This window comes from Equus przewalskii, chromosome 4, assembly GCF_037783145.1.
Source record: "Equus przewalskii isolate Varuska chromosome 4, EquPr2, whole genome shotgun sequence".
In the NCBI taxonomy this organism is placed as follows: domain Eukaryota; kingdom Metazoa; phylum Chordata; class Mammalia; order Perissodactyla; family Equidae; genus Equus; species Equus przewalskii.
This window is the reverse complement of record NC_091834.1, coordinates 83626304-83652124: the sequence shown is the minus strand read 5'-3', so window position 1 is coordinate 83652124 and position 25821 is coordinate 83626304. Positions and strand designations below refer to the sequence as shown.

General features: G+C 49.9%; 1 protein-coding gene and 1 long non-coding RNA gene across 23 annotated transcripts in view; one reads left to right on the top strand and one right to left on the bottom strand.

Moving 5' to 3' along the window:
• Nucleotides 1-23008, bottom strand: part of CCDC136 (coiled-coil domain containing 136) — a 29771-nt gene extending 6763 nt beyond the window's left edge. For 4 of the 22 annotated variants that reach the window (XR_011539563.1, XM_008511488.2, XM_070617655.1 and 1 more), the window contains exons 1-16: nucleotides 22002-22160; nucleotides 21095-21202; nucleotides 19282-19536; nucleotides 19115-19189; nucleotides 12122-12445; nucleotides 9846-9957; nucleotides 9080-9248; nucleotides 8698-8835; nucleotides 8202-8360; nucleotides 7762-7932; nucleotides 7151-7336; nucleotides 5350-5544; nucleotides 4643-4870; nucleotides 2710-3216; nucleotides 1867-2088; nucleotides 494-775 (exon numbers count right to left, since the gene is read on the bottom strand). Coding sequence is in view for 18 of the 22 variants with exons in the window: in XM_008511488.2 (XP_008509710.2) it covers nucleotides 494-775; nucleotides 1867-2088; nucleotides 2710-3216; nucleotides 4643-4870; nucleotides 5350-5544; nucleotides 7151-7336; nucleotides 7762-7932; nucleotides 8202-8360; nucleotides 8698-8835; nucleotides 9080-9248; nucleotides 9846-9957; nucleotides 12122-12445; nucleotides 19115-19189; nucleotides 19282-19536; nucleotides 21095-21202; nucleotides 22002-22059 (3189 nt within the window). In the remaining 4 variants the exon portion in view is untranslated. Of the gene's footprint in view, nucleotides 1-493; nucleotides 776-1866; nucleotides 2089-2709; nucleotides 3217-4642; nucleotides 4871-5349; nucleotides 5545-7150; nucleotides 7337-7761; nucleotides 7933-8201; nucleotides 8361-8697; nucleotides 8836-9079; nucleotides 9249-9845; nucleotides 9958-12121; nucleotides 12446-14698; nucleotides 14747-15284; nucleotides 15458-17164; nucleotides 17444-19114; nucleotides 19190-19281; nucleotides 19537-21094; nucleotides 21203-22001; nucleotides 22184-22882 lie in introns of those variants that run through there. The other 18 variants (XM_070617660.1, XM_070617658.1, XM_070617659.1 and 15 more) reach the window with 10 other exon arrangements.
• Nucleotides 15454-20354, top strand: LOC139083064 (uncharacterized). The gene is made up of 3 exons (XR_011539568.1): nucleotides 15454-15718; nucleotides 18537-18689; nucleotides 19050-20354. It is a non-coding gene; the product is annotated as an uncharacterized lncRNA (long non-coding RNA).
• Nucleotides 23009-25821: the final 2813 nt, after the last annotated feature.

Here is a 25821-nt window from a genome sequence, read left to right as displayed (position 1 = left end):
TCCCTGCACAGTGTGGAGGGCAGTCACACCCAGCCTCTGGACTGATATGTCCGTCTGGCCATTAGCCATTTCAGACAGCTATCAGAGCCAAAGATTCTCGAGCTCTGCACCTCACCTGCTGCTTCCTCCCCTTGCATGGCGGCTCCTATTTGACCCAATCCTCTTTCACTTATGTGTACACAACTGCTTTGACTAAATCCCTCTCTGGGGCATGTGGCCCAGGATGAAGAGGGGCTCCAGAAAACTGGGCTGGACTAACTGAGGCAGTCATTCAGCCTAGGGCTGTGGTCCTTTTGGGCTGTAACTCTACTCTCCCCTTAACTTCACAGGAAAAGGGACCAAATTGCTATTAAGATGGAACTACTCTAGACAGATTAGAGATCCCAAAGCCTGTAGCTTCTCTACCTCACCTGGTCGGAATGGTGGTGATGATTTTTCTTCCCAGGATCTCCTCCACCTTTCTGCTTATCTGGGCACTAAGGTTATTACTTACCTTTCTGCTCTCAAAGCTGTCCTCAGGACTGTCCGAACATAGCTTGGTCACCTTTTTATTCTTAACCCCATTGGCATTCTTGTTCATGTTCTTATTGCCATTCTTCCCCTTGGTTTCTTTGGTAACAGCGGACCTCTTCTCTTTGAGCTGGCGAAGCTCTTCCTGGCAGCACTGCAGCTGCCCCTCCAACTGCTCCTGCACCGCCAGGAGCCGCCCCTGCTCGTCCATGCTAGCCTGGTACTGCAGCTGCAGCTCCCGCAGCTTGCTCTGCAGTTCTTTGATCTGTTGGCAGTGGAGGGCCGGTCACTCCCAGCCAGGCCTACGCGGTCAGCCTGGGCCCTGCCTGGAGGTCCCCACCTCAGAAATGTCCCTGCTAAAGCCCACGGGGAGTAGACAATAAAGAAAACATTCAACGGTGGAAAATGAGCCTCTAAAGCAGTTTTACAAAGAGTTTCTCCCTAACTTGAGGTACCTGATCTACATCTGAAAGGATCAAAAAAGGATGATTTAAATTATGTTTTATGGTGAGCCGTCTGGGGAATAACTACAGGGCTACCCCTTCTGAAGCTCAGGGCTTTCTTATATAGCTGTTTTTGATGGGAACTCCTACTTCCCACGCTATTTCTCTAACAGGTACCATCACCTAAGGAACCGTGTTGTATGCTCCTGAGAGTGTACCTGGGATCCCGCGCCTCGCCCTGGAAACAGAGGCAAGTTCCAAGCCTGCTCCTTAATCTCTGGTTTTGTCTTTCCTGGCTTCTGGCAGCACATCATGGTCTGCTCGGTAGGTACCGATACTAAGCAACCTAGGCCCACATGTTTCTTGCTCTCTGAACCTCTCCCGTGCATACACAGTGACCCCCACTGGACTGTGCACTCCTCCTGCCAGAGACAACACCTTCTGTCCTGTTCCTAATAGATGTACAACACTTTTCTTGCCATTGTAAGAGATTCAAAAGAAGGAGCTATGGCCCTGTCCTTGAGGTGCTTGTAATCTAGTTAGAGATACAAGACAAATACACATAAAATAACGAAAGAAAATTGGCAGGTGAAAAAATGTAACTCCATAAAGAGCTCTAGGACAGAGGAAAAGAGAGAATAGAGGTGGCAAAGGGAAAAAGAGAAAAATTATTCAGAGTCTTGATCAGTAAATCCCAGCATGGTGGGCACCTGAAAAATATCCCTCAGCAATGCAGCGACCACCCGGCCTCCTGGGATTCAGTCCCTGCTCTGTCCTCTGACCAAGAAGAGGGCAACTCTGCAGAGCTGGCAGCGAGCTCTGTCCCTCTCTCCTCAGCCTCTCTGAAAAGGCCATGACCTCCTCTGGCTCTAGGGACTCCTAGGAGACGCCCTGCCTCCCTGACAGCAGTTACCTCATTCTTGTCATTTTGGGAGGCAACAGGCTTCTCCAGACATTCCATGCACTCCTTGAATTCTTTTTCACAGGCCTCCAGCTCTTCCTTCAGCTCTCTCTGCTTGTCCAGCAGCTTTTTCATCCGCTCTTGCAGCAGGTCGTGCTCCTCCTGGCTGAGCTGGTACATGGCCTGCACGCCCTGCAGCCTGATCAGCACCTTAGCAACGACAGTCTCAAAGTGCTGCGGAGGGTAGGGGAGTGATGACGGCACTCTGAGTAGCACCTGCATTCCACCCACTCTCTTTGCTACGACCTTTCTTGGATACAAAACAATAGCCACAAAGATCTGAAGCTGCCCAGGGAGAATACTGCATTTCTTCCCATAAACAGCAACATGAGGGGCCAGCCCACTGGCATAGTGGTTATGTTCAGCACACTCCACTTCAGCAGCCCAGGTTCATGGGTTTGGATCCCAGGCATGGACCTACACCACTCCTCAAGCCATGCTTGATGTGGAGGCATCCACAAAAAATAGAGGAAGATGGGCATAGATGTTAGCTCAGGGCCACTCTTCAAGAGAAAAGATTGGCACCAGGTGTTAGCTCAGGGCCAGCTTCCTTTAAAAAAAAAAAAGTGCAACGTGACTGTGTTGATGAAAAGTCCTGAATCTTAGACCTCCATCCAGTATGGAAGCACCTCCATGTTAGATGGGCAGACTGCCTCATTTATTTCCAGTAAGTTACCCAGCTCAGCTCTGACCCCATTGCCCACCTCACTTCTTGTGCCTTTCCCCTGGTAACTTATCTCTTAATAAGACAAGAACCTTCTTTCCCCATCGGACCTGTCATCTGGCTACTATTACCTCTACATCTTCAGGCTCAGCAGGCTCATCGTCAGTGTTGCTGCTGACATAACTCTTGTGACAGGTGTCAGAGCTACTGGTGCTGCCATAACTCCTCTTATCGTCGATGCTGCTGCTGCTGGTGCGGTAACTCTTCTCACAGGTCTCACTGGTACTGGTGCTACTGTCATAGCTCTTGAGAAGGCTCTCATCGCTGGCCTGGGTGCTACCGTAACTCTTGTGATAACTCTCGCTGTCATCAATGGTGCTACCATAACTCTTGTGACAATTCTCACTGCTGGGGGCCATGCTACCATAACTCTTCTTGTAGGACTCAAGGCTCATTTTTATAGAGGGGGACTGGACTTGGAGCAGCTGCATTTCTTCCAGGCAGAGCTGCAAGTCGGCCTGCAGCCTCTTCCGTTCCTCTAGGAGCCTCCCCTGCTCCTGCTGCAGTAGCTCCTGCTCAGTCTGACTGGCCTCATACAGCACCTGCAGAGCCTGCATCTGGTCGATGATCATCTTGGACTGCCGAGAGTGGGGTGGGGAGACATCATCGTTACTCTAGACAGTACTGCGCCCCTCCTGGTGCAGATATCTGGGAGCACACTTGACAGAACTGCACACTCCAATCTCACCACACCCTAGGTCTTTGACTTAGCCTACAGGTAACTGGCATGGGTCAGTTTCTTGCTCACTGAGGAAAAACTTCCCAGGGCAGATACTCCATGATTTCTGGGCTTCCATTTCTGCTGGTTTATGCACTCTGGTACATCCCTGTCCTTGAAGCAGGGCTGAGTGAGTCTCAAGATCACTCTGGCTCCCTTCCCTACCCTCTTCTCAGTCAGATGTACCCACTAACATGACCTTTAGCCTCAGTCCCCCCCGACCCTCAATTCTAAAATCAGCCCTGGTGTTGAATGTGAGCACACAAAGAATTCCTTCCTCAGAAGATGTGGACTTGGAACCAAGGTCTCCCTACACGTCCCTTACCTCCTGCCCCAATTCTGAATCTGGCCTCTGGGCATGTTTCCCAGGTCCTCTCGGCCTGGCTTCTTGGCTGCTGATGCCCACAATGAGATCTGATCGGTTAAGGAAATACTTTATACCTGATTCCTGGTCTCATCAGCTGAAATCTGATGCCCCTGGAATCTGACCAAATCTCACAGTTTGGACTTCTGCTATTCCCTGGATCTCCCTGTCCAGACCGATATCTGAATAAATAGCTTTAGCCTAAATTGAAACTGTCTACCTGCTTTTCCTCGCCCCCACTGACACATCAGACCAAATTCATCCCCCAATCCTGAACAGACGTGTATGGAAATCTCTACCAGTGTGACCTCAGAGGCATGACCCCTTGCTGGGGCTTTAGATGCATCAATTCCCTAGTCTAATCCCCTGACCTGGCTGTTATTGCCACCAAAGTTCCAACGAAGACAGTGCGGTCAGTACCAAGAACCCCACATGCTAGGAATTCTTCCATTGGAAATGAATGGCCCCAGATTTGCTTCATGCAGAACAACAAAAGGTTATAGATTTTGATCATGGAAAAGTGTACTTCTCAATTATCAACCAGCTCATGAGGAAAGGATGACATGTTTAGAGTCATTCCCAAGGAATCCAAACAAACACCAAGTTGATATTACACATCTGGAAAACGATATGTTGAAGGGATTAAGTCAAATTGTCAGGAGATTATAGACTTCTGGGTCATCCCGGCCCTAAGTGCTCACAGTGCTTCAATTGGGCGGGCATCTGGGTGAGGTCCCCAGGCCGTACCTAAAGCTACATCTTAATGAATACAAGAGTGGTCATGGCTGGGGAAGGGCAGGGCTTTAGTCTCATCCTTACTCCTGGCCCTACAGGTCTTCCTAACCCTGACCCTTCAGTGGAGCCCCTTTTCCTGCCATGCTGTTGTCCCCAGGACTGTCTCCCTGCATCTTGTGTTGGTTACCTTGTTATGACCACATTTTGAGGACTTAGGTGATTTGGAACCCTCAGGATTCTCCAACACTTCCCGGAAACGAGAATCTTTGAAAAGTTGCAGCTCTTGGTGCAGCTCTAATTGTTCTTTTAATACACTTTCTTGATTCTGTATCAGTTTTTTCTGCTCCTCCTGCATGCCTTGGTAGAGCAGCTGTAGTTCACACAAGTCTTGTAATTTTGTAAGCAGCTCCTGACTCTGTGAGGTAGAGTGGAAGGAAGGGGGCAGGAACTATGGTGGTTATATGGAAAGACCGTGGCCTCCTTCCTGCTGGGGACCCCTCCCTCAGGAGTCTCTGTGCTGGCTCTGCACAGCCCAGCTGGGCCAGGGGGAATCCTTCTATGGAGACCTGCTAGTTGAGTAGCAATGATCATGTATGTTCAGATATATTTTGTAGTTTACATGGTGCTTTCAAGTACATTTCCTCCAGATAGACGAAATATCTAAATATAAAATGCTGGACAGATTCCAGAGCATAAAATGTATTTTAAGATTTAAAACCCTAATCGGCTATATTGAACTTTTTGGTTTGAGGAGACTCGTGAGAAAGGAGTGGTTGGTTAAGAAAAGAAAAAGTTCAATCCCCACCCTTTTATTTTTCCCAAGTATAGTCACACCTGGGAAGCTTCTCAAAGCAGCTTTTCCATAGTTAGCAGCCATCCCCTGGCTGTGGTTACCTTATGGAAGAGACCAGATTTGGGGAGCGGGAACGTGAGCCTGTGCAGCTCTTCTTGCAGCTGGCCCTGCTCCTCCTGCATCCTCCTCTGATTCTCCAGGAGCTCACACTGCTGCATTTGCAGTTGCCCCATCTCCTTCTGGCTGGCCTTGTACTTTTCCTGCAATTCTGTCAGTCTGGACAGCACTGTATCACACTGTGGATGGGGCGGGCGTGGAAGGGTGGTTACTCTGTAAGGTATTTCTCTGCACTGTGTGGCTAGCAGAGCACTTCTGTGATTCACCAGGGTCTCCCTGACGGTACAGTCACCTTGGACTGATAACCCCAAGCCACACTGTACCTGCACAGGCCGAGATGCTGAATGGGAACCCCAGTAGGCTGCTCGGGACTGCTGTTTGGCTGTGCTCTAAATTTCACCTTCTAGTCCCTTCTGAGGGCAGTTGCAGAGGAGGTGTTATCAACATCCCTCCCCTCTTATTTCCCCACGTCTTTTTCCTCTGGCCCTTTCCTTTGCCATTTTCCCACTCTGCTGGGAATTCTAGGTCCTGTTACTCTCATTATCCCCAGATGTTTTTACACCTAATTATGCTCCTTACCTAAAGACAATTTCACCCTAATTTTTTCCCATTTTTCCTTTCATAATCATCTTTTAAGATCTTTAGAAAAGTATGAGCTATTGTTGAATTTGGGTAGAGAAGACAAAATCATCCCATAATTCCAAAAACCTAAATCTTCTAATATCGAACTAATCTTAATGCTATTTCATGACCAGAGAAAAGGTGGCTCTGTATGCCAGCACGCATCCCCCACCATAGTCTCTTTCACTGGGAGAGGAGGTGACGAGCAAGTCGTGGGCCCTCTGGATCCTTAAATTGAGTGGGAATGGGGGAAGAGGGAAATGTGAGCCTGGCTGTTGAAAGGCAGGTGGACTTTTGGGGCAGACCCAATAACCTGCCCAATTCTGTATCTTCTGAAGGCCTTTCCCTGGGGACACAGCCTGCCGTTGGCTGTGGCAAGAGCTACTGAGTATTCTGGCATAATGTGACTTGCTCTACCATCTTTTGAAAATCTTGTGCCTTTTCTCCATCACGCTTCAATATCTTACCATTTTCTATCAGTAATCAGGAGCTGAAAGTGCTCAACACAGAGTGACTGATAATGACTTACATTTTACACACTATGGAAAAAAAGAAAATGAGGAAAGCCTTATTTACTACCAGGATCTATTACTAAAAGGAAGTGAGATAAGCAGTATTCTGTTCAATTTAAAGAGGGTAAAATTCAAGCTTATAGAACTTAACTACTCTGAAGTTGCAAAATCCTGGAAGAACCTAGGTCCTTCTAATGCCCAATCAGTGCTGTGGGCACAAGACTATGCCATCTGACAAGAGCCTCTGCAATGTGACTCATTGCAAACTGCACCCTCTCTTCCTGCTCCTGATAATCACGATTGTGTGTTTGGGCCTATGTGTATGTTCTACCCCACAAATGACAAGATATCCTACAGTTCTAATAACGAGGTGTAAATGTCTACTCACGCGGAATCATGTGTAAAACCTTCAGGTGTTCAGGCTGGATCCAGATGTACTGATCCTACCAAGCTGTGGCTCGGGCTCAAGGTCAAGGCACACTGTTTTAAAGGCAACAGCATGGGCTCTGCCTCTGTTTCCTGCTTTGCCACACTCGGCTGGGACTGGACAGAAGCCCATCAAGCCCCTTGGGCGGATGACTTCATCTTCTGCCCCATACCTCCTTTCTCCAGAGGAAGTGCCCAGGAGATCCCACCTCTTAATTACAATTACCTTATTGGCACATTTTGCCTTGTCCTCTGGGATGGGCTGGGTGGTCTTGAGCTGCTTCAGCTCCTGCTGGCAGAGCAGGAAGTCCTGCTCCAGCTGATCATACATGTGCTTCTGCTGCTCCAGCTCATGCTTGCTGGTCTGGTACAGCTGCTTCATCTCCTGAAGCTGGGTGTGCATCTCTGTGTTCTGGGGCACGGGAGGCAGGCCCCACCATCATCCCAGGAACCCCTGTGGCTGCACTCTTTCCTCTCAGGCAGGGACTAAGGGGATCCTATCCTGTCCTGTCCAGTCCCAATTTCATCCCAGTGAGGGCTACCCGAGATGGACCAGTCCCTACCTGGCTCTGCACAGAGACCTTTTGGGGCTTCCTTTTTGGGGAGGTGGGGAAGGGAAAGGGCTTCCTTCTCATAGGCTAATTTTCTGGTTTAAAATCAAAGGAAGCTGCGAGCATCATGACTCTGAGATCACCTTTCTACTAAGCACCTCTTTACCCCTTCTCCAACAGCTACTCACTCCATAGAGCTCCTACCATTCCCACTCCTCCTCTGTACTGTTACTCTCACAGAAGACTTCGCCTTGCTACGTTCTCCCTCACCTGCAGCTTCTTTTACCTTCTCACAGCTCTCTTGGAAGGAGGCCACCATGTCCTTGAGGCGCTGCACTTCTGCCTCATAGTACTGCAGGTCCTCCCGCAGCTGTTGCTGCACTTCCTGCAGCTTCTCCTTCTCACATGTGATGTTCTGGTACTGTAGCTGCAGCTTCTGCAGCCGGCACAGTAACTCCTATGGTGGAGGGGGGCTTTGGGTAGTACATCCGGGATCCTCAACCCACTCACTCTTCTGCCTGAGCCACTCAGACACGGACAGTCTAAGAATCGACTTCTCCCTGCCCTGCACTTCCTGGTTGTCCTCTCACCTAACGGAGTACTCGAGGGTGGCTGGAGCGCGCCTGTGGTACTGCACAGGTGAGACTTGTTTAACTCTCTTCTCTTATTCACCTTCCCCAAAACCTCTTAGCCCCTAAGTTGCCCCTCACCTCTGGGTGCTGTTACCTTCTCACTTTGGCTTTCTATGACTGTGGATTTCATGACTTTGAGCTGCCGGAGCTCAGTCTGAAGTTGTAGTTGCACCTTCAAGAGCTCATTCTGCTCATCCTGGCTAGCATCATACTTTTGCTGCAGGGTACAGAGTCTGGTCTTCAGCTCCTCATTCTGTGGTGGGGAGGATGTAGGTAGAACAGTTACACTCAAGAAACAGCAGACCCCACTACAGACCAGTTTGGTTCTTTTCCAGACGCAGACATCTTGAGGAGCTCCCACAAGTCTATGGTTCGGTTTCTTCTCTGAGGCAGACACTCAGTAATAGCTACCATTTCTAGAACGCAATGCTACGTGACTTCTCCAAGTGCTCTCCAGTAGACTGTACCCTTGGTTGCAGGGCCGGAGTCAGCAGAGCACACCCTTATTCTGCGTTCATCCGCCCCTCAAGCAGCAGCTCCATGTAGGCCCTTTTGCTCTCCCCAAATGCCCTTCCCCTGTCAGTGTTTACCTGGGTGACGTGGGAAGTCTGAAACCGAAGCACCTCATTCTGTGCACACTTCAGCTCCCTCTGCAGCCGTCTCTGCTCCTCCTCACTGACCCGGCGATGATGCTGTAACTCTTGCAACTCACAACACAATTCCTTACACTGTGCGGAAAGGGAACAGGAAGGCTGATTTACTATAGGTACCATATGCACCGCAAGAACAGGCTTATGCAGAGTATGGCATTCCTTTTATGGAATATTTACATCAGGCAAGCAAGTGAGACCCCAAAGTACTATCTCCTGCCACAGTGCATGCCTCCTTTGTCAGCCCTGTGCCTAAGATGTTTCTACCACAGGCCAGGAGAAGGTAAAAGAGACACAACGAAAGGGGCCTGCCTTTCCCTACCTTGTTCTGCATGCCATGCATCTGCTCTTCAGCTCCCAGAAGCTGCTGTCGCAACAACTGGGTTTGAGGATCAGGCTCTAGAAAATCCATTTCTGACGTCTGAGACTCTGACGACATCATACTCTTTAGTGTTTGGGACTCCAGCCACCTTTCTGTTGCTCTTCGTGTCCTGTAATCCAGAACCCCAGAGCCATGTTTGGGAGAGACCTCTGCCTGGCATCACCTGTCAAGTATGCTTGGTCCCGATGCCTTCATTTTAGGCAAAAGATGGTAAGGAGCCTTCTATTGTCATTTACCTCTCAAATAAACACACTTGGACGATTACAGAGAAAGTCCCCAGCACCTCAGTCTGCACAGGCACGTTAGGCTCTAGAAGACCCTAAGAACACTAGTCCAACTGGGCTCAAGGCTGGGCCTGCTGTGAAGCCCGCTCCAGTGTGGAGGCACTATGCCATTAGACTGAATCAAGTCTGTGTGGACAAGAAAGGAATCACTTCTGATCTACTCTAGGGCAGAACAAACCAGACCCCAATGCCTAGAAGGGAAGAAACTAAATTTTAGACCTCATTCAAGTCTAGTCCTGAGATAACCGGGTTGGATCCCCATGCCTGCTTTAGGTGGTATCTATACCATTTGGATACCATGAAAGATCAGCTTTCCAGGAGCAGAGGGGGCCTCACTAGCCTGGCATCTGCCTTCACTGATTCTACTCAGGGAAGAGCCCAAGGCAAAGTCCGACAGAGCCCCACTGGCCTCCCGGCTATACCTCTCCATCTCCAGGTCTGCAAGCTGCCCTGTGAGGCTGCTGTTGCTCTCCTGCAGAGCCCGGTACTCGTCGTTCAGGAAGCGGTAGCGTTCCCGCAGTTGGTGCAGTTCTTCTGCAGAGGTCAAGCGGAGAGAGGTGAGATCCTGGGAAGGAAGCGCTGGTGACCAGCCCCAATTTTCCTGCCTAGAAATCTGATAGTGGAAGGCTGAATAGCTTCTCTTTTTCTAAATACAGAGGAGATACCACATGCGGAGGCTTAGAAGACAGGGCCCAGAAAATTCCACACTGCAATGTGTCTTGGTCCTCTTTCAGGTAGCTGCCCTTCTTTTTATCTTCCCAGATTTGCCCTGTGTGCTCATCTGCAAAACCCCAACCAAGGCAGAGTCTTGAGATTTTAGGAGCTTGTGAGGGTTTTAATTTTTGGTTTATTGTATTTAAAATTCCCATTGAACTGTTTGTGATTACCTTCCTACTATGCTTTTAGTACAAAAGCTGAGAGATGTGAACTGCCATGTCACACTGCCAGTCCTGGCCTCTCAGAGACAACTCAGGCATCCTGAATGTCCTTTTCACTACACAGAATAAACTGGCCTGCATGTGGTCAAGAATTCTTTCTGATGACCTTTTATCTGCTGGCAAGAAAGTCCATCCCAAACAGACCCACATGTCATCCTCAAGAGACCTGGCTTAAATGCCCCAGCAAGTGTACCTCAGTACCAGGTACCAATACTTCTTAATGCTGCAACCGTACAAACATTCATATCTGTTTTGTTTCTTCATGATTAAGAACGATTTCTCTATTATTAGAACACTAATTCTACTGACATTTAAAGGACACTAACTTGCTCTACTTAGAACACAAGGCCTGTCTTACCTGCAGATTCAACACCCTGAAAGTCACTTCTAATGTTCCCTCTTTATTCCAGTCAGAAGTCCTTGGAATACTGCAGATTACCATAGAAGGAAGGAAGGAAGGAAACTAATCTTTAATGAAACCAACCATGCGCTGAGCATTAGACTTGGTGGTTTCGGCCTTAGATTCAGTTAGTGTGAGTGCCTTCAACGTGCCAGGCATTTCACTGAATCCCCCAAATAGCTCTGTAAGGTTTTCTTTTCTTTCTTTGTGCAATAAACTTTTAATTTTAGAATACTTTCAGATTTATGGAAGAGTTGCAAACATAGTGCAGAATTCCCCGGGGGAATTCTCACTTAGTTTCTCCTATTGTTAACATCTCACCGTGGGTACCTTTGGCCTGACTAAGGAATCAACACTGGTACATTACTATTAACTAAACTCTACACGTTATTCAGATTTCTCTATTTTGAGAGAAATCGGGTCCTTTTCCTGCTTCAGGATCCCATCTAGCTGTAAAGTTTTATTAACCATGTTTTACAAAGGTAGAAACAGAGCTTCAGAGAGATAATAACCAGACTAAGTTCATCCTGCTAGTTAGCAGAACTGAGATGCTGAACTCAGGTCTTTAACTCCAGCCCAAGCCTTTCCACTGTGCTAGCCCCGCTCTCCTAGCACCACCAGTCCAAAGGCTCTTCTGAGAGGCTTGGTACAGCCGGGAAAACTTGCAATTCTTTGATTCCTTGTTGATTGCCCCTGCTTGACCTGGCATAATATAGGGTATCCCATTATGCCCAGATCATAAATCTAGCCTCAGAATAAAGGCAAACTCTCTGATGTCATGAATCCTAGCAACCAGCTGGGAGACTCACTGTCTGAGAGCAGAGCTCCGAGCTTTGAGTACCTCATGTATTACTGGAAGTAACCTCTCTTCCTCTCTAGTTGTCTTGTGCTCTGATTTCTTGCCCTCTAAAGATTCTACTTTCGAGAGGGCTAAAGAAGCCTAAGAATTACCATCCTGGGACATGGGACCATGACTAGAGGCCCCCCAAAAGGTGGCCTGGCAAAGCGCCATGATGCCAGAGCAGCAGGAAGAGTTTCCCAAGGTGAAAGACCCCTATACTCCCATCCCAGAACTGGAAGCCTCCCCAGGAAGGGCTTTAGCATAGTCAAATTCACAAACGCCCAATGGCTCTCCAAGGAAGAATTCTCAGAGTTCATCTCCAGGGTGCCATTTCTTACACCGCTATGCACTGGTTTGTGACATCCGGGTAAATTTTTCTCCCTTATAGTCTTGAATTCAACCTGGAGGGTTTTTTAGAGGCTCCCAATTCATGATCTAAGTCCACCTTCCCCCATCTTCTTGCATACTATCTCCTTCTACTTTACTGACAGACTAGGAGGAGGGCTTCCTCTCTCATACCTTGCATCTCAGAGAAATCTGAGAGACTTAAACTATTGGATGGGTCAGAGCTCTTCATTTCCATTTCTGCACGGAGGGAGGCGATCTCCATCTCATACTCTCCCCGAATGCGGTCCATGTCATCGAGTTCATTCTGCATCCGGCAGAGATCCTCCTGCAGGGATGCTATGTCGCTCTCATGTTCAGTTGCAGAATCCTCTGCTGCTTGTCGCAGATTGTGGATCTCAGCCTGGGCCAAATGCAACTCCTGTTCTATTTCCTTAAGTTCACTTTCCTTCTCACGCTCTAATAGGGAAATCTCCTCCCGTAGAGACCGCAGCTCACCTGCAAAGCCCAAAGGTTGGAACGTTAAGAGGATAAGTGAACTAATCTACCATGTTGCAGAGGCACAAAGTTAAAGGTAGATTTATTTCTCATCTGGAAACTCCTGACAACCTAGTCTCTACCCCGTCAGAGAAGTATAGCTTCATCTGGTGTGGAATAAAGGGAATACCTAAGACAGGAACAGAGAGTGAAGCTATGTAGTAAGGGACAACAGAAAAGTAGATTTTAAGGCTTGGCACCAAAAGCAACAATTTAGGCTACTACAAACAAAAAGTACTAAGTGCTTCTAAGGAATCGCCTGACAATGAAAGACCAAACCTAATTTACAGTATTCTACTGATGCCCTGAGTCTTCCCAAAAATTCCCTGACTAAAAAAATTTACACAGGGGCTGGCCCCTTGGCCTAGGGGTTAAGTTCGGTGAGCCTTGCTTTGGTGACCCAGGTTCACACATTCATATCCCAGATGCAGACCTACACCACTCATCAGCCATGCTGTGACGGCAACCCAGATATAAAGTAGAGGAAGACTGGCACAGATGTTAGCTCAGGGCTAATCTTCCTCAAGCAAAAAGAAAAAACAAAAAACTTTACACAGACTATCCTCATCTATTCAGTCTTGGAGCTTGCAGGCCTGGTGTTCTAAGTAGAGCAAGTTAGTGTCCTTTAAATGTCAGTAGAATTAGCATTCTAATAATAGAGAAATCGTTCTTAATCGTGAAGAAACAAAACAGATATGAGTGTTTGTACCACTGCAGCATTAAGAAGTATTGGTACCTGGTACTGAGGTACACTTGCTGGGGCATTTAAGCCAGGTCTCTTGAGGATGACATGTGGGTCTGTTTGGGATGGACTTTCCTGCCAGCAGATAAAAGGTCATCAGAAAGAATTCTTGACCACATGCAGGCCAGCGTACTCTGTGTGGTGCTGAAGGGAGTAGAAGGACATTCAGGATGTCTGGGTTGTCTCTGAGAGGCCAGGACTGGCCCAGCCTGAGACTCCCATGAGCTGCCTGTGGTAAGTACTGGCCCCAAACAATGTATATTTAGAGTTCACAGCTGAAACTCAAACGTAGGTTCATCACATGATAACCAAACATGGGAAAATAACTTAAATGCTGATCGATAAGGGATTGTTTAAATTGATGATGGTTAAATAGAATATTATACAGCCATTTAAAAGAAAGTGGCAGATCTATAGAGAAAACATTGAAAAGGTTTCCATGATATATTAACTAGAAAGAAAAATGAGCTCTAAAATATATGTATTATCTTATTTTTGCAAAAAATATTTATATGTATAATACACAAAGACACAGAAAAAGGTCTGTAAAGATCTATGTTCCAAACCATAATGAGTAGTTGCTTCTGAGGGGTGAGATAGCATGTTGTGGGGACTTTCACTTTCCATCTCACATATATCTGTGCTGTTTGAATTTTCACAAGCAGGCTCCATTTTATAATAGATTGTTATTCACAAAAGAAATGTATCAGAGCTCTTAGTATCTGTGGAACATCTCAGGGTTTCTGAACACAGGTGCCCATCTTGGATGAGGAGAACCTAAAAGTGGACAGTAAAAGGCACTAACACCAATAGAGAATTCAGGATTTGGGGGCCAGGATTAGGGAATTAACAAGGATTGGGTTGGGAGAGTCAGGATCTTCCCGCAAACCCTTTGCAAGAGACATTGTCCCCATCCCTCACCCCCAACTCCTGTCCATTCTACTCACCATTTCAACTTTTCCTAGTCTCTCCCCCCAACCTCCTCAAAAAACTAAGCAAAGTCCTCTATTAATAGTGCTCTCATATCACCTTGTCCTTTGCAGTGTGTGTGTATGAAACCCTGGTCTCCCCCTCACTAGGTTATAAGCTTTATGAAGGCAGGGAACATGTCTGTTTTGCTTACCATCGCAGCTCCAGGATCCATCATAGCACCTGGCATAATGCAGCTCAATAAATATTTGCTGTATTCATGCATAAATGAGGCAGGGGTTCATCTATGCAATAAACTTTTACTGAGTACTATGAGTACAGAATTACATGTTTGGGTGTTTTTTAAAAATTAGAACATAGATGTTTGAGAAGAAAAATTTGGACATCCTGCAGATATAAACGCTGGATGCTCAGGAAGCTCTCCTGCCCTACCCCCGCGAGCTCACATGTACGGCTCCCGGCCCATCTTTTGCCAGTCTTCCCTTCTCTAGAACGGCCCTAGCTGTCTCTCTCCTATTCCAACAGTATTAATTGATCCTCACCTCTGGGCCAAGCCCAAGCATCTCCACTTGGATTCTCTGACTTCCTTCCTATTTGAAAGAAACAAAGTCCTTGCTCTACCCTCGGAACAGCACAGAGGCGGCCTGACTCTTGGAGTTTACCGTCTAGTGAAGGAGACACATAAGTTAACTGGCTATTAAAGATAAAGGCCCTAGAGCCTGGGGTGGGCTTTCCATGGCGGGCTGACCCACTCCTTACTATGCCCTTCATGTTAGGGTTCAAATCTCATTTAGGTTCTCCCCTGGCGTCTAGCCCTAAAACACTACATTCTCAGACCCACTGGGGAACGGAGGAAGGTCTCCCTCAACCTAAGAAAGGTCTTAATTAGGAACACGAAGGGGCGGGGCCCGCCCGGGCGGAGGGGCGGGGCCCACGGGCCCGGGGGCGGGGCTTGCCCGGGAGCTGGGCGGGGCGGACACTGGCCGGGGCGGGCCCTGCTGGGAGTTGGAAGGGCCTGACCCGGGTTCCGAAGGACGGGCGCCGGTTGACAGTGGGGCTGGAGCCGTCGGGGCGAGCCCGAGGGCCCGGGCGTCGGGCTGCGGGGCAGAGAAGTCGGTTCTCACTCACTGGTTATGGCCTCCATCTCGTCGGCCCCCCCGCAACCGGTCTCCCTGGGGGGCCTCCCGCCGCCGGCCGGTCCCGGCCCCCGCGGGGCTGTGGCGGCCGGAACGGCCTCAACACCACCTGCCTCTGAGGCCGCGCGCGCCCCCTCTCGGCGGAAACGGGCAACGCGCGTGCGCGAAGACGGTCTGCTTCCTCCCGCCGGCTGGGGCTTGGGCGCCCCGCGCCCTCCCTCCCTTGGACGAGATCTAACGCTAGAAACCACCCTACTGAGTGGGGAATCGCTCTGAAACTTTTATTTCCCCGGGCAGTGGCCTACCGGCATCGTTACTTAGATTCTCTGACTTCGCTCCTATTTGAACAGAAGAATGTCCCTTCTCCAAGCAAAGGCCCTTTTCTGCTCGGCTGGGTCATTTCCTTCATCATACAAACATGATCTAGTGTGTCCTATCTCAAAAAACCCAAAAAGCTCTCCTTTGACTTCATTTCCCTTTCCCCTATTTCTCTGCTTCTCTTCAAAACATGACTACTGTAATTATCTGTACTCACCTTCTCTATTTCACCTCCCCTTTCCTCTTCAATCCCAGTCCAGTCAAGTTTCTACCTCTGCTGAAATGCCTCAGAGCTCTCCATCTTGCCAAATCCAACGGCCATCTTACTTGGCTTAGCAACTTTTGACACAGTTCATCATTTCTCCTTGAAGCACTTTCTGCTCTTGGCTTCCAGGGCATGAAATGCTTCAGTAGCATTTCAGGTCCTACCTCACTCTCTCTCTTTTTTTTTTTTAAAGATTTTATTTTTTCCCTTTTTCTCCCCAAAGCTCCCGGGTACATAGTTGTATATTCTTTGTTGTGGGTCCTTCTAGTTGTGGCATGTAGTTGTATATTCTTTGTTGTGGGTCCTTCTAGTTGTGGCATGTGGGACGCTGCCTCAGCGTGGTTTGATGAGCAGTGCCATGTCCGCGCCCAGGATTCGAACCGACGAAACACTGGGCCACCTGCAGCGCAGTGCACGAACTTAACCACTCGGCCACGGGGCCAGCCCCATACCTCACTCTCTTTTGTTCGTTTCTCCTTCTACACTGGACCTTTAAATACTGTAGTATCCCTGAGATTGGACCCTTTTCTTTCCTCTTCCTATATCTCTCCATGTGACTCATGATGCTCTCCCGTGGATTTGAATGCCATCTATATGCTAATGACTCCCAAATTGATATCTCCAGCCCTGATTTCTCCCCTGGTTCTAGATTCATATATCCAACCGCCTCCTTAACAGATTTACTTAGATGTCGAGACCCATTTCAAATTCAACATGTAGGAAACATGTCTTAAGTGGTTCCCCTCACCCCTAAACTTGTTCCTCACCAAGTCTTTGCCATTCCAATAAATGACATCACCATCCATCCAGTTTCTCAGGGTAAAGTCTTTTTTCATGTCTCTCTTATCCACCACCACCCCTCCCCCAATCCAATTCAGCAAGTCCTGAGGGCTCCACCTTCAAATTATATTCTGAATCATCTCTATTTCTAATGCTCTAGTCCAAGCAACCATCATCTCTTGACTGGACTGTTGCTATAACTCTATAACTTGCCAACCAGACTCACTGTCTTGCCTCCTTTCTCTCCATCCAATTTCCACACAGTGCCAACATGCTCTTTTAAAATGTAAAGCAGATCATAACACCCTAGCCCTGGGTAAGACACTCCCCATGTCTTTCCACTATGCTTCGAATAAAAGCCAAACCTCTCAGTTGGCCTACAAGGCCCTTTGTAATCTGACCTCTGCCTGCCTCTCACAATGCTCTCTTACCAGAGGCCTCCACATGCACTTTGCTCCAGCCACAACGGCCTTTGTTCCATCCCTGAAACACATGCAGCTCATTCTCACCTCTGGGCCTTTGCAGGTGCTGTTCCTTCTGCCTCATGTGCTCTTCCCTCAGATCTCTGAATGACTGGATGCTTCTCATTATTCAGGTCACATGTCATCTTCTCAAAGAGGACTTTTCTAACCATCTATTCTAAAGTAAACTCCCATCCCACCCCATGTCCCTGTATCATATTGTTATATTGTCTTCATAGCATTTCTTGCCACCTGAACCTGGGTTGTTTATTTTCTGCCTCTCCCTATTAGAATGTACTCTTCATTAGGGCAGAGATCTGGTCTGTCTTATTCCAAAGCTGGTCCTCCAAGTATATAGAATCTGTTAAATAACAAAAATTCAACAGAGTAAATTTGAAGATCTAATTGGCTTTATTCAATGACTCATGAATTGGGCAGCATCCCGTCTAGCAAATAGAAAGGAACTCTGAGAAGCTGTACAAAATGGAAGGCTTTTATAGGCAGAAAGGGGCAGGGACAAGGAAAGAATGGATTACCTCATTTTTCTTTGGGGGATAGAAGGGTCCATAAATTGGATTACCTCACTATTGCTGACAGGGAAATTCCAGACTAACTGGTTAAAGGCTACATTCCTGGGAGAGGCTGAGACTGCAACCAAGTCTTGGTTTGCTGACATGGCAGCTCAGCACAAGTAACTCCATTTTGGGCCTGTTGTATCTTTTTTAACAGCACTCACTAAGCGGTTGATAAACAAATGAATTAGCTCCATTTTACAGATAAGAAACCAAGTCTTGGGCAGGCCCTGTGGCCAAGTGATTAAGTTTGGGCGCTCCGCTTCAGCGGCCCAGGGTTTCACAGGTTCAGATCCTGGGTGCAGACCTAGCACCCTTCATCAAGCCGTGCTGAAGCGGTGTCCCACACAGCACAACTAGAAGGACCTACAACTAGAATATACAACTATGTACCTGGGGGCTTCGGGAAGAAGAAGGAAATAAAAAAGATTGGCAACAGATGTTAGCTTATGGCCAATCTTAAGAAAAAAAAGAAATCAAGTCTCAGAAAAAAAGTCTTGCCCAAGACCACAAAGCTTGTTATGTGGCAGAGCTGGGCCCAAGAATCTAGGTGACCTGAGACCAGTGCTCACACTCATTTCCCTGTGCAAGGCGTCTCCTGCCATTTCCCTGCTCCACCTTCCACGCTCCACCGTCTCCTTCTGCTGCCTCTACCTTTGTCCCTTCGCCTCCACCTTTGCTTGCTCCTCTCCGGGCCCACTTCCTGGCCTTCCTTTTTTCTCCATTTATACTTTCCTTTTGGCTTGATCTCAGTTTGCCCTGGAGAGTCCCTGCTGTTTTCTAGGGCAGCTCCCCTAAACCTTCCGGAAGCCCACAGAAGTAACAAAAGCTGCCTCTTTATTTGGCAGTGCAGCGGAGGGACACCAGCGTTGCAGCTTCCCAAAGACAAAGGGACGTGGGCGTTAGAAGAAAGGGATTTGGGGGCCACAAGCTCGGTCCTAGGGAGCAAGAGAAGCATTCTCATCTGCTTCCCTTAGAAGATGCATAGAGTCCCCTCCCAGGTGCTTCTCATTGACTCCTCCCATGATGCCCTTGGAGGGATGGGGGGAAAGCAATCTGGTTTGGAATTCAGTCCTGATTACCCACCCTGGACACTGATCAGAACAAAGGAAAAGGGATGCAGGTGAAGGGAGGAGGCTGGAGGAGAGAGTTAAAAAGGAGAGAGTTAAACTCAGGGAGAAGGGGTGAAATGGAAGAAAAGAAAGGGCAGGAGAGGACAGAAAAGCCAGGAAGAGAGGCAAAAAAGAAAAAAAGAAAAAAGGTAAAGAGGAGAGTGGAGAGACAAGGAGAAAAGGGTGAGATAGGAGGGAAAAATGAGAAGAAAGTACTGAATTAGGTTATGTTTGTCTGCTCTGCTTTAGCCAAACCCTCAGGACAAAAGTATTTGGATGGCCACCTGCCCTCCGGTCTGAGTGCTGGGAATTACCTTGGAGCTGCTGGATCTGCTTGGTGAACACCTCTGCCTGCTGGGCGCTGGCCAGCCGTTCATCCTCCAGGAGCCCTGAAGAGAGGTGGGGAGCCGGCTCAGGCCTGGGATCCAGTGAGCCCAGAGCCTTTGGGCCCAGGCCCTCTGGCCGCATCACAGGCACTCACCCTGCAGCTCCAGAGAGTCGTCTTCATGCTGCCCTGCCAGTTCCCGGGTCTCCTCCAGCTCTGCCACCAGCTGCAGCACCTGAGCCCTCAGCTCCTCCAGCTCCGTTTCCGTGAGGCTCAAGCCCCGGTGCTTGCCAACCGACAGGGAGCCCACGCTGCCACCTTTCTGCACTTGATCTTCCTCTTCTTCCACCTCTTCTTCCTCCTCTTCCTCCTCCTCTTCCTCCTCATAGAGAGCTGGGAGTAACACTTCCCCTAGGAGAGACACCCATCCCGCCATGGAGTCAGAGTCAACTTCCTTTCCACATAGAGGGCCCTCAAACTCACTGTCCCAGGGCAGAGATGGTATAATAGTGCCACCTGGTGTCCCCCAAGGAGCCCCTGGGCAGGACCTGCACTCAGGATGAGTCCTCAGGTGTGAGGGTCAAGTGTGGAGGTAGCTCATCCCCTCCCAGCCCTGTCTGGGTCAGTACTGCACCTGGTGGCCTCCTATTACTGCCTTTGGACAAACTGAGCAGCCGGTGCTGGCTCAGCCCCAGGAAACCTGCACAACGATACTTGCTTCTCCCAGTCCTGGTCTCTGGGTGGTGGGACAAGTGGTCGAGAGGGGATTCAGACTGGGTGTGTCTTTAGGCCAAATGAGGCAAGAATTACAGTTTGGAGGTTTGCAGAAAGTTAAAAAGTTATCCAGGTGGCTTGTGAGGAATTAGCCTTTCCATAATCAGAAAGCACTGCCTGTCAGAACATAGAGAAAGAAAACACCTGAATGAAATGTTTCTAAATGCTTTACTGGACAAACACTGGAGCCCCCTGCAAATGTATTCTGTCAGATAGCCTTGTGGAAAAGCAGAGGTCTCCTCTGCCATCTGGAGCCTCTGAGGCCCCTCCTCCCACGCTGACCGCCAGGCAGTTTTCAGGGGCAGTCTGAGGTTGCACCTGTGTGTAAAAGGAAGCCTGCCATTTTAATGCATTAAGAAACTGGGGTGAGCTGGTCCCCAGCCTCTGGTTGGTGAGCACCCCCTCCTTTGCTGCAATGCAGTTCTTCTAAATAGCAAAATCTTGTCTGGATGGTAGTTGTTTGCTTTGTTTTAAAATTCTGAATCCTTGGTCTTACTTTCTCCAGTAATAGCAGCCTAGGGTTCATCTGGGACCCTTGGCATTATCTGTCCCTCTTGGGGGAGCAGGGTTGCCCACACTGAGTGTGCACAGGGGCCCAGGGACACTTCATAGGAAGTTCTGGAAAATGGACCAGCATCCTTCCAGGGGCCTGGTGTTGGCAGCAACTGCCAAGTCACATGGGTGTGGTGGGGATACGCGTGTTGGCCTTCTCACCTGCCCCTCTCCCAGGCAATCTCTTTCAGGCAGTAAGCCATCCTAGAGAACCAAAGCCACAGGGCTTGCACTTGAAGTTAGTGGCGGTGGCACCAGAAAGACAATTCACATGCTCATGTCCCTGCTTTTCAAAATAAGAGACAGCTTGGGATCTGGGTCGGGACGCGGTGAGAACAAACCCCCTGCTGAAAGGCTGCTTCAAAGCTGTGTCCAGTGAGGCCTCTTTCTCTGTCTGGCAGCTCCCCTGGGACACACAACCTGGTTAGCTGGTGATTAGGGCCCCAGAGCGATGCACCCGGAACTTCCCTCAAAGCCAGAGCGAGCCCTGAGGAGGGGCAGAGCTCAGACCTGAAGGGTGGAGGGTCTCAGGCGAAGTAGGGAAAGGGCTGTGACCTGGCTCAGAGTTCTGGGGTCAGGGGGAGGAAGGAGGAGGAAAGTGAAACTGGGTGAAGGAGAAAGCAAGCTTTTTGGGAAAACTCACCCTCCATAGCTTGCATCCCCCGCCGTTCCAGGGACCCCCAGCGTTGGCCTTTCTTCCTCTCACAACCCTCAGACACCTCATAGGAGCCTAAAGTGGTCACCGTGGGTCCTGTGAGCAGGGAGAGGGGAGGGGTTGTGGGATGCAGTGGGCTGCTGGGCACTGGGGTGCAGGGGGAGAGAAGGGGACATGCCTTCTAGCCCCTGGGAACCCTGGGGTTTTTAATCCGGGTGGAAGTGCTTGGCTCCCTCTGCCCAGCCCTGCGACTCCTCTCCCTCAGCAGACCCTCAAGCTGGGCCTGCGGGGACCCCGCCCTGAACTGCCCAACCTCCTCAGCACCCTCTGTGCCAGGCTCCTCACCCCTGCACACGCAGAAAGGGTGTGTGTCTCTTAGGCCCAGAGGGGACAGGGAGGAGATGGGCAAGGATGGAAGAGAGAGGGCAGGAGCCATTAAAGAGGCTGGAAGGGTGAGGTGGTGCGTGGAAGGGAAGAGAGGCGATGGCGGGGGGAGGTGAGTGTGGGAAGGGGTTCTGGGCCAGAGCCGCTCCCCTCCCCTACATTCTCTCACTGGACCTAGTCCACCCCACCCTCGCCCCGCTCTCCTAAGCCTTCGGGGCAGGAGGGGCTGCAGGGTCTGGAGCCTCCAGGGCTGAAAGCACGATTGGACTGGAGAGACGAGATGAAGAGGGCTCAGGGCAGGCACTGCCAGGGAAGATGCGGCCGGTGTGGGGAGGACACAGCCGGGAAAGATGGAGACCGGGTCCGGGTCGGCGGCGGGATGGAGGGAGGAAGATTTAGGACCGAAAGGTGAGGAGCAGTGGACGGAGGGAAGACGTGGGGGTCTGGAGGGAGGAGAGATGGAGAAGAGGAAGGAGTGGCGGTGGAGAGGTGAGGGAGGGGCAGCTCTGACCTGAGCCGGGGCAGCTCCAGCCCGCAGCGCCCGCGCTGGCCCCGGCGCCCGCCTCCATGGCCGCTCGCGCCGCCGCCGCCGCCGCCGGGAGCAGACGCCGCAGCAGCGAGGCCGGGGACCCGGAGCTGGGAGCTCAGGGGGAGGGAGGCCGGGCCGAGGGGGCGGGGCCTGGTCCGGCCACCTGACTCCACCCCCGTCCGCCGCCGCCCGGAAGCCCTCCCTCCGCGCGGGCTCCGCGACCCGGTGCTGGTGGATGGACCGGGGGGGGGGGGGGGGGGGGGGGGGCGCGGGGGAGGGGCGAGTGAGCGCGTCCCTTGAGTAACCCCAAGGCCAGTGCCAAGGAGAGTAGGGAGCGGACGGGAGCCTCTCGGGACTTGAGGATGCCCCACGACGGAGAGACAAGATCCCTTGGTTCTGGCGGTGGTCCTGCCCGGAGTTGGCCGCGCCCTGGGACCCCCTTAGCGCCACGTGTCACTGCCGCGTCCTGCTCAGTGATGGGGGAGGAAAAGGACAAGGATGGACAAATCCTCCCGGCCTGTTTCCTCCGAACGCTCAGACATTCACCGAGCAGGGCCGGCGCCCCCCACCTCCGCAGTCAGCGCGGACCCGCGGCCGCCGGCCCCTGCCCAGCGCGGTGGCCTCTCGCGCCCCAGAGCTGCGTGAGGGCAGGAAGAGGGGAACCGAGGCCAGCATACGCGAACTGCGTGACCCTGTCTCTGCTTTTCCCGCGCCCCCACCAAGCCAAAACCAGGGACCCTCTTACGAGGGCCCGCGCCGTGGCCCCACGCAGCCCTCTCTGCCCGGAGACCTCCTTTCCCCACCGCCCTGCCTTCCCATCTGGCCCCAAACCCGGAGGGCTGCGAGCCACGACCCCCACCCACCTTGCCCCCGTAGCCGGCTGGGAGTGGACACTGCTGATGTGCACTCTCATAGAAGGGAGATGTGGAAGCCCAGAGGGCTTATTTGTCTGGTCAAGGAATGTCTGCCGGGTGCCGGATCTCGACGAGACAGTAGCTTTCGCATCTCTGCAGGTCTCAGCCAGGAAACGAGGGGATACACTTGGGAACTGGAGCGTCCCAGCACATCCAGAAAAGTGTTGGGGCATTCCTAAGCCAGGGACACATACCAATCCCTTCTCTTGCATGTCCACTCGCAAGGTCATGGGCATATATTGTCTGTGTCCACCTCTGCAGGCTCCGAGGTCACAAGCCCTCTGTATTCCGCAGGAAAGAAGCCCTTTGCCTGGACATCCCCTACTTATCCTTCAGCCCTCGAGGCAGCCTTCCCTGCCGCCCCACCCTGACCCCATTAGAAGCCCCTGCTCTGCTCCACCCTGTCCTCCTTCCCTCTAGGGCAGCAGGTCACTCTGGGTTGTCAAGGTCGGGTTTTTACTCTCTGTCTGCCCAGCTTCTGGAAGGTTGGGAAATATCTGTCATTTTTGTATCCCCAGCATCTGACAAAGTACCTGACACATAGAATAAATGAGTAAAAGTAAATCTCCCAACCACACAGTTAATGCTCTGTCTTATCATTTAACATATGATTTCACACTCGGAGTTAAATGTTGCCTATGAACAATAACGTTGCCCCATAAGTCCCTCCCTCCCTCTCACACCCCTAGCCTGGTGCTCTGAGAGATGATGAGCACAGTTCAAGGAGGTTTCGTTTGCTCCCCAGACAGGATTCCACTCCAGATCCTGTGCTCAAGGTGATCCAGTTGCGGGAAAGTCTGTTGAACAAGCTCACAGAGATCCCTTCCGGAGGGTCTGCTGCATGTATCAGGCCTGTCCAGACTTGGGGAACCCGGCAATTGTCAGGGATGGTGGAAAGGGGCTGGCATTGGGAGGGTGGGGGGCATAAAGCTCTGGGGACTGACAGAGCCTAATGCTGGAAGGCCAGTGGCTGTTCTGCCCCAGCACAGCTCCTTCTGGTTCTGGCTCAGCCAGCAGGCTTAGCACTGGACCTTGACCGCTGACCTCTTGGCTGATGGAGGGAGAGGCAGGGGAGGAAGTCCTCAACTGTGACATCCAGGGGTCCAAGCTCTCCTCAGGGAGCTCTGATCCTGAGTGTTAGGACTAATTTCTCCCTGGCTCCTGGGGTGCAGGTCACCATTCACCCTTGATCTCAGGAGCATTCAGGGGGACCTGAACCAGTTTGTTCTCAGGACTCACACCCTGGCCAGACCAACACTGGGTTGAGGGTAGGGGTGCAGTTAGGAGGCAGGAGGAAAAGGCTTAGCAGCTATAAAGGGAAGTGGACCGTGGTTCAGGGGTGCATCTCTGAAGGGCCAGGAGTGGTGGGGTTGCCAACCAGGTGATCAGCTTAGGGGGATGATCTGAGTTAATCCTTGTAATCCCTGGACTCAGGATTTAGCCTCCCTCCTAATCCCATCCCAGGAGATCATCCTCTCTGAGGACTGATGCGGCCATTTATCCCCCTTTACCCTTATTTTTAAATGCCTAGATCCCTTCATTTAAAAAAAGTGAATTTTTTAAACATGCGGAAAAATACAGTACAGGGAATAACATAACGCGTATCCACGTACACACCACTGAAATCCAAAGACTGCTCGTCTCTTGCCACATCTGGTTCAGAGATCGCTCTTCTATTTATGGTTGTATAGTTTTACTTTATACGTGTGTATCCACAAACAACACAGAGTATTGATTTGTGTGTTTTAAAAATCTATCTAAATGTGTTATATTGTACGCATTCTTCTGCAAACCTTTTTTTTTACGTTTATCCATGTTGTTTCATGTAGCTCCAGTTAATGAATTTTAACTGCTGAATACTATTTCACTGCTTGAATATACCACAATTTATTTAGCCATTCTTCTGCTAATGGGCATTTAGGCTGTCGCCAGTTTTCCGTTTTATAAGCGATGCGGCAGTGGACAGTGCTGTTCACGCCTCCTTGGCATAGATGTGAGCTCTTCTCTAAGTTAAATGCCTGGAATAGAATTTCTGGGTCATAGAATATGTGCATCTTAAACTTTACTAGTTATTGCCAAATTGCTCTATAAAGTGGTTGGACCAATTTACCTTCCCCTAACAGTGGCTTTCAATGCTTGTTTAGATTCACTGACATGTTTATAGATTTCTCTGCTCACTGTCTTCTTGTAGGCCACTCCTTCCTTCTTATTTCAGTTTCCTTCTTATGAAGTATATTCTTTGGTGGCATTTCAGTGAAAGTCTTCGAGTGGTAAACATTCTCAGTCTTTGCCTTAAAATGTCTGTATTTCACACCCTTTAAATGAAAATTTAGTGGGCATAGAATTTTAGAGTGACAGTTTTCTCTTGGCCTTTTGAAGATATCCTATTTTTTTCTATAAGCTTTATTGCTAATAAGAAGTCAGCTGCCAATATAATTGTTATCTTTGTAGGCAAACAGGCTTTTTGTTGTTGTTGTTGCTTTTAAGATTGGTCTCTTTCTTGTCAGTATTCTGCAGTTTCGCCACAATGTGTTTATAAGCTCAGGACTCTTCAACCTGAGGACTGCTGTGTCTTTCTTCCATTTTGGAAAATTCTCAACCATTATCTATTGGAATATTACATTTCCTTCATTCTCTCTGTCTCATTCAGGACATATTACACATATGGTGTGATAGGTTCTCTCATTCTTTCCCTCATGTCTTTTAACTAACTTTTGGGGCTGGCCCGGTGGCGCAGCAGTTGTTTGCGTGGTCTGCTTTGGCTGCCGGGGGTTCGCTGGTTCGGATCCTGGGTGTGGACATGGCACTGCTTGGCAAGCCATGCTGTGGTAGGCGTCCCACATATAAAATAGAGGAAGATGGGCACGGATGTTAGCTCAGGGCCAGTC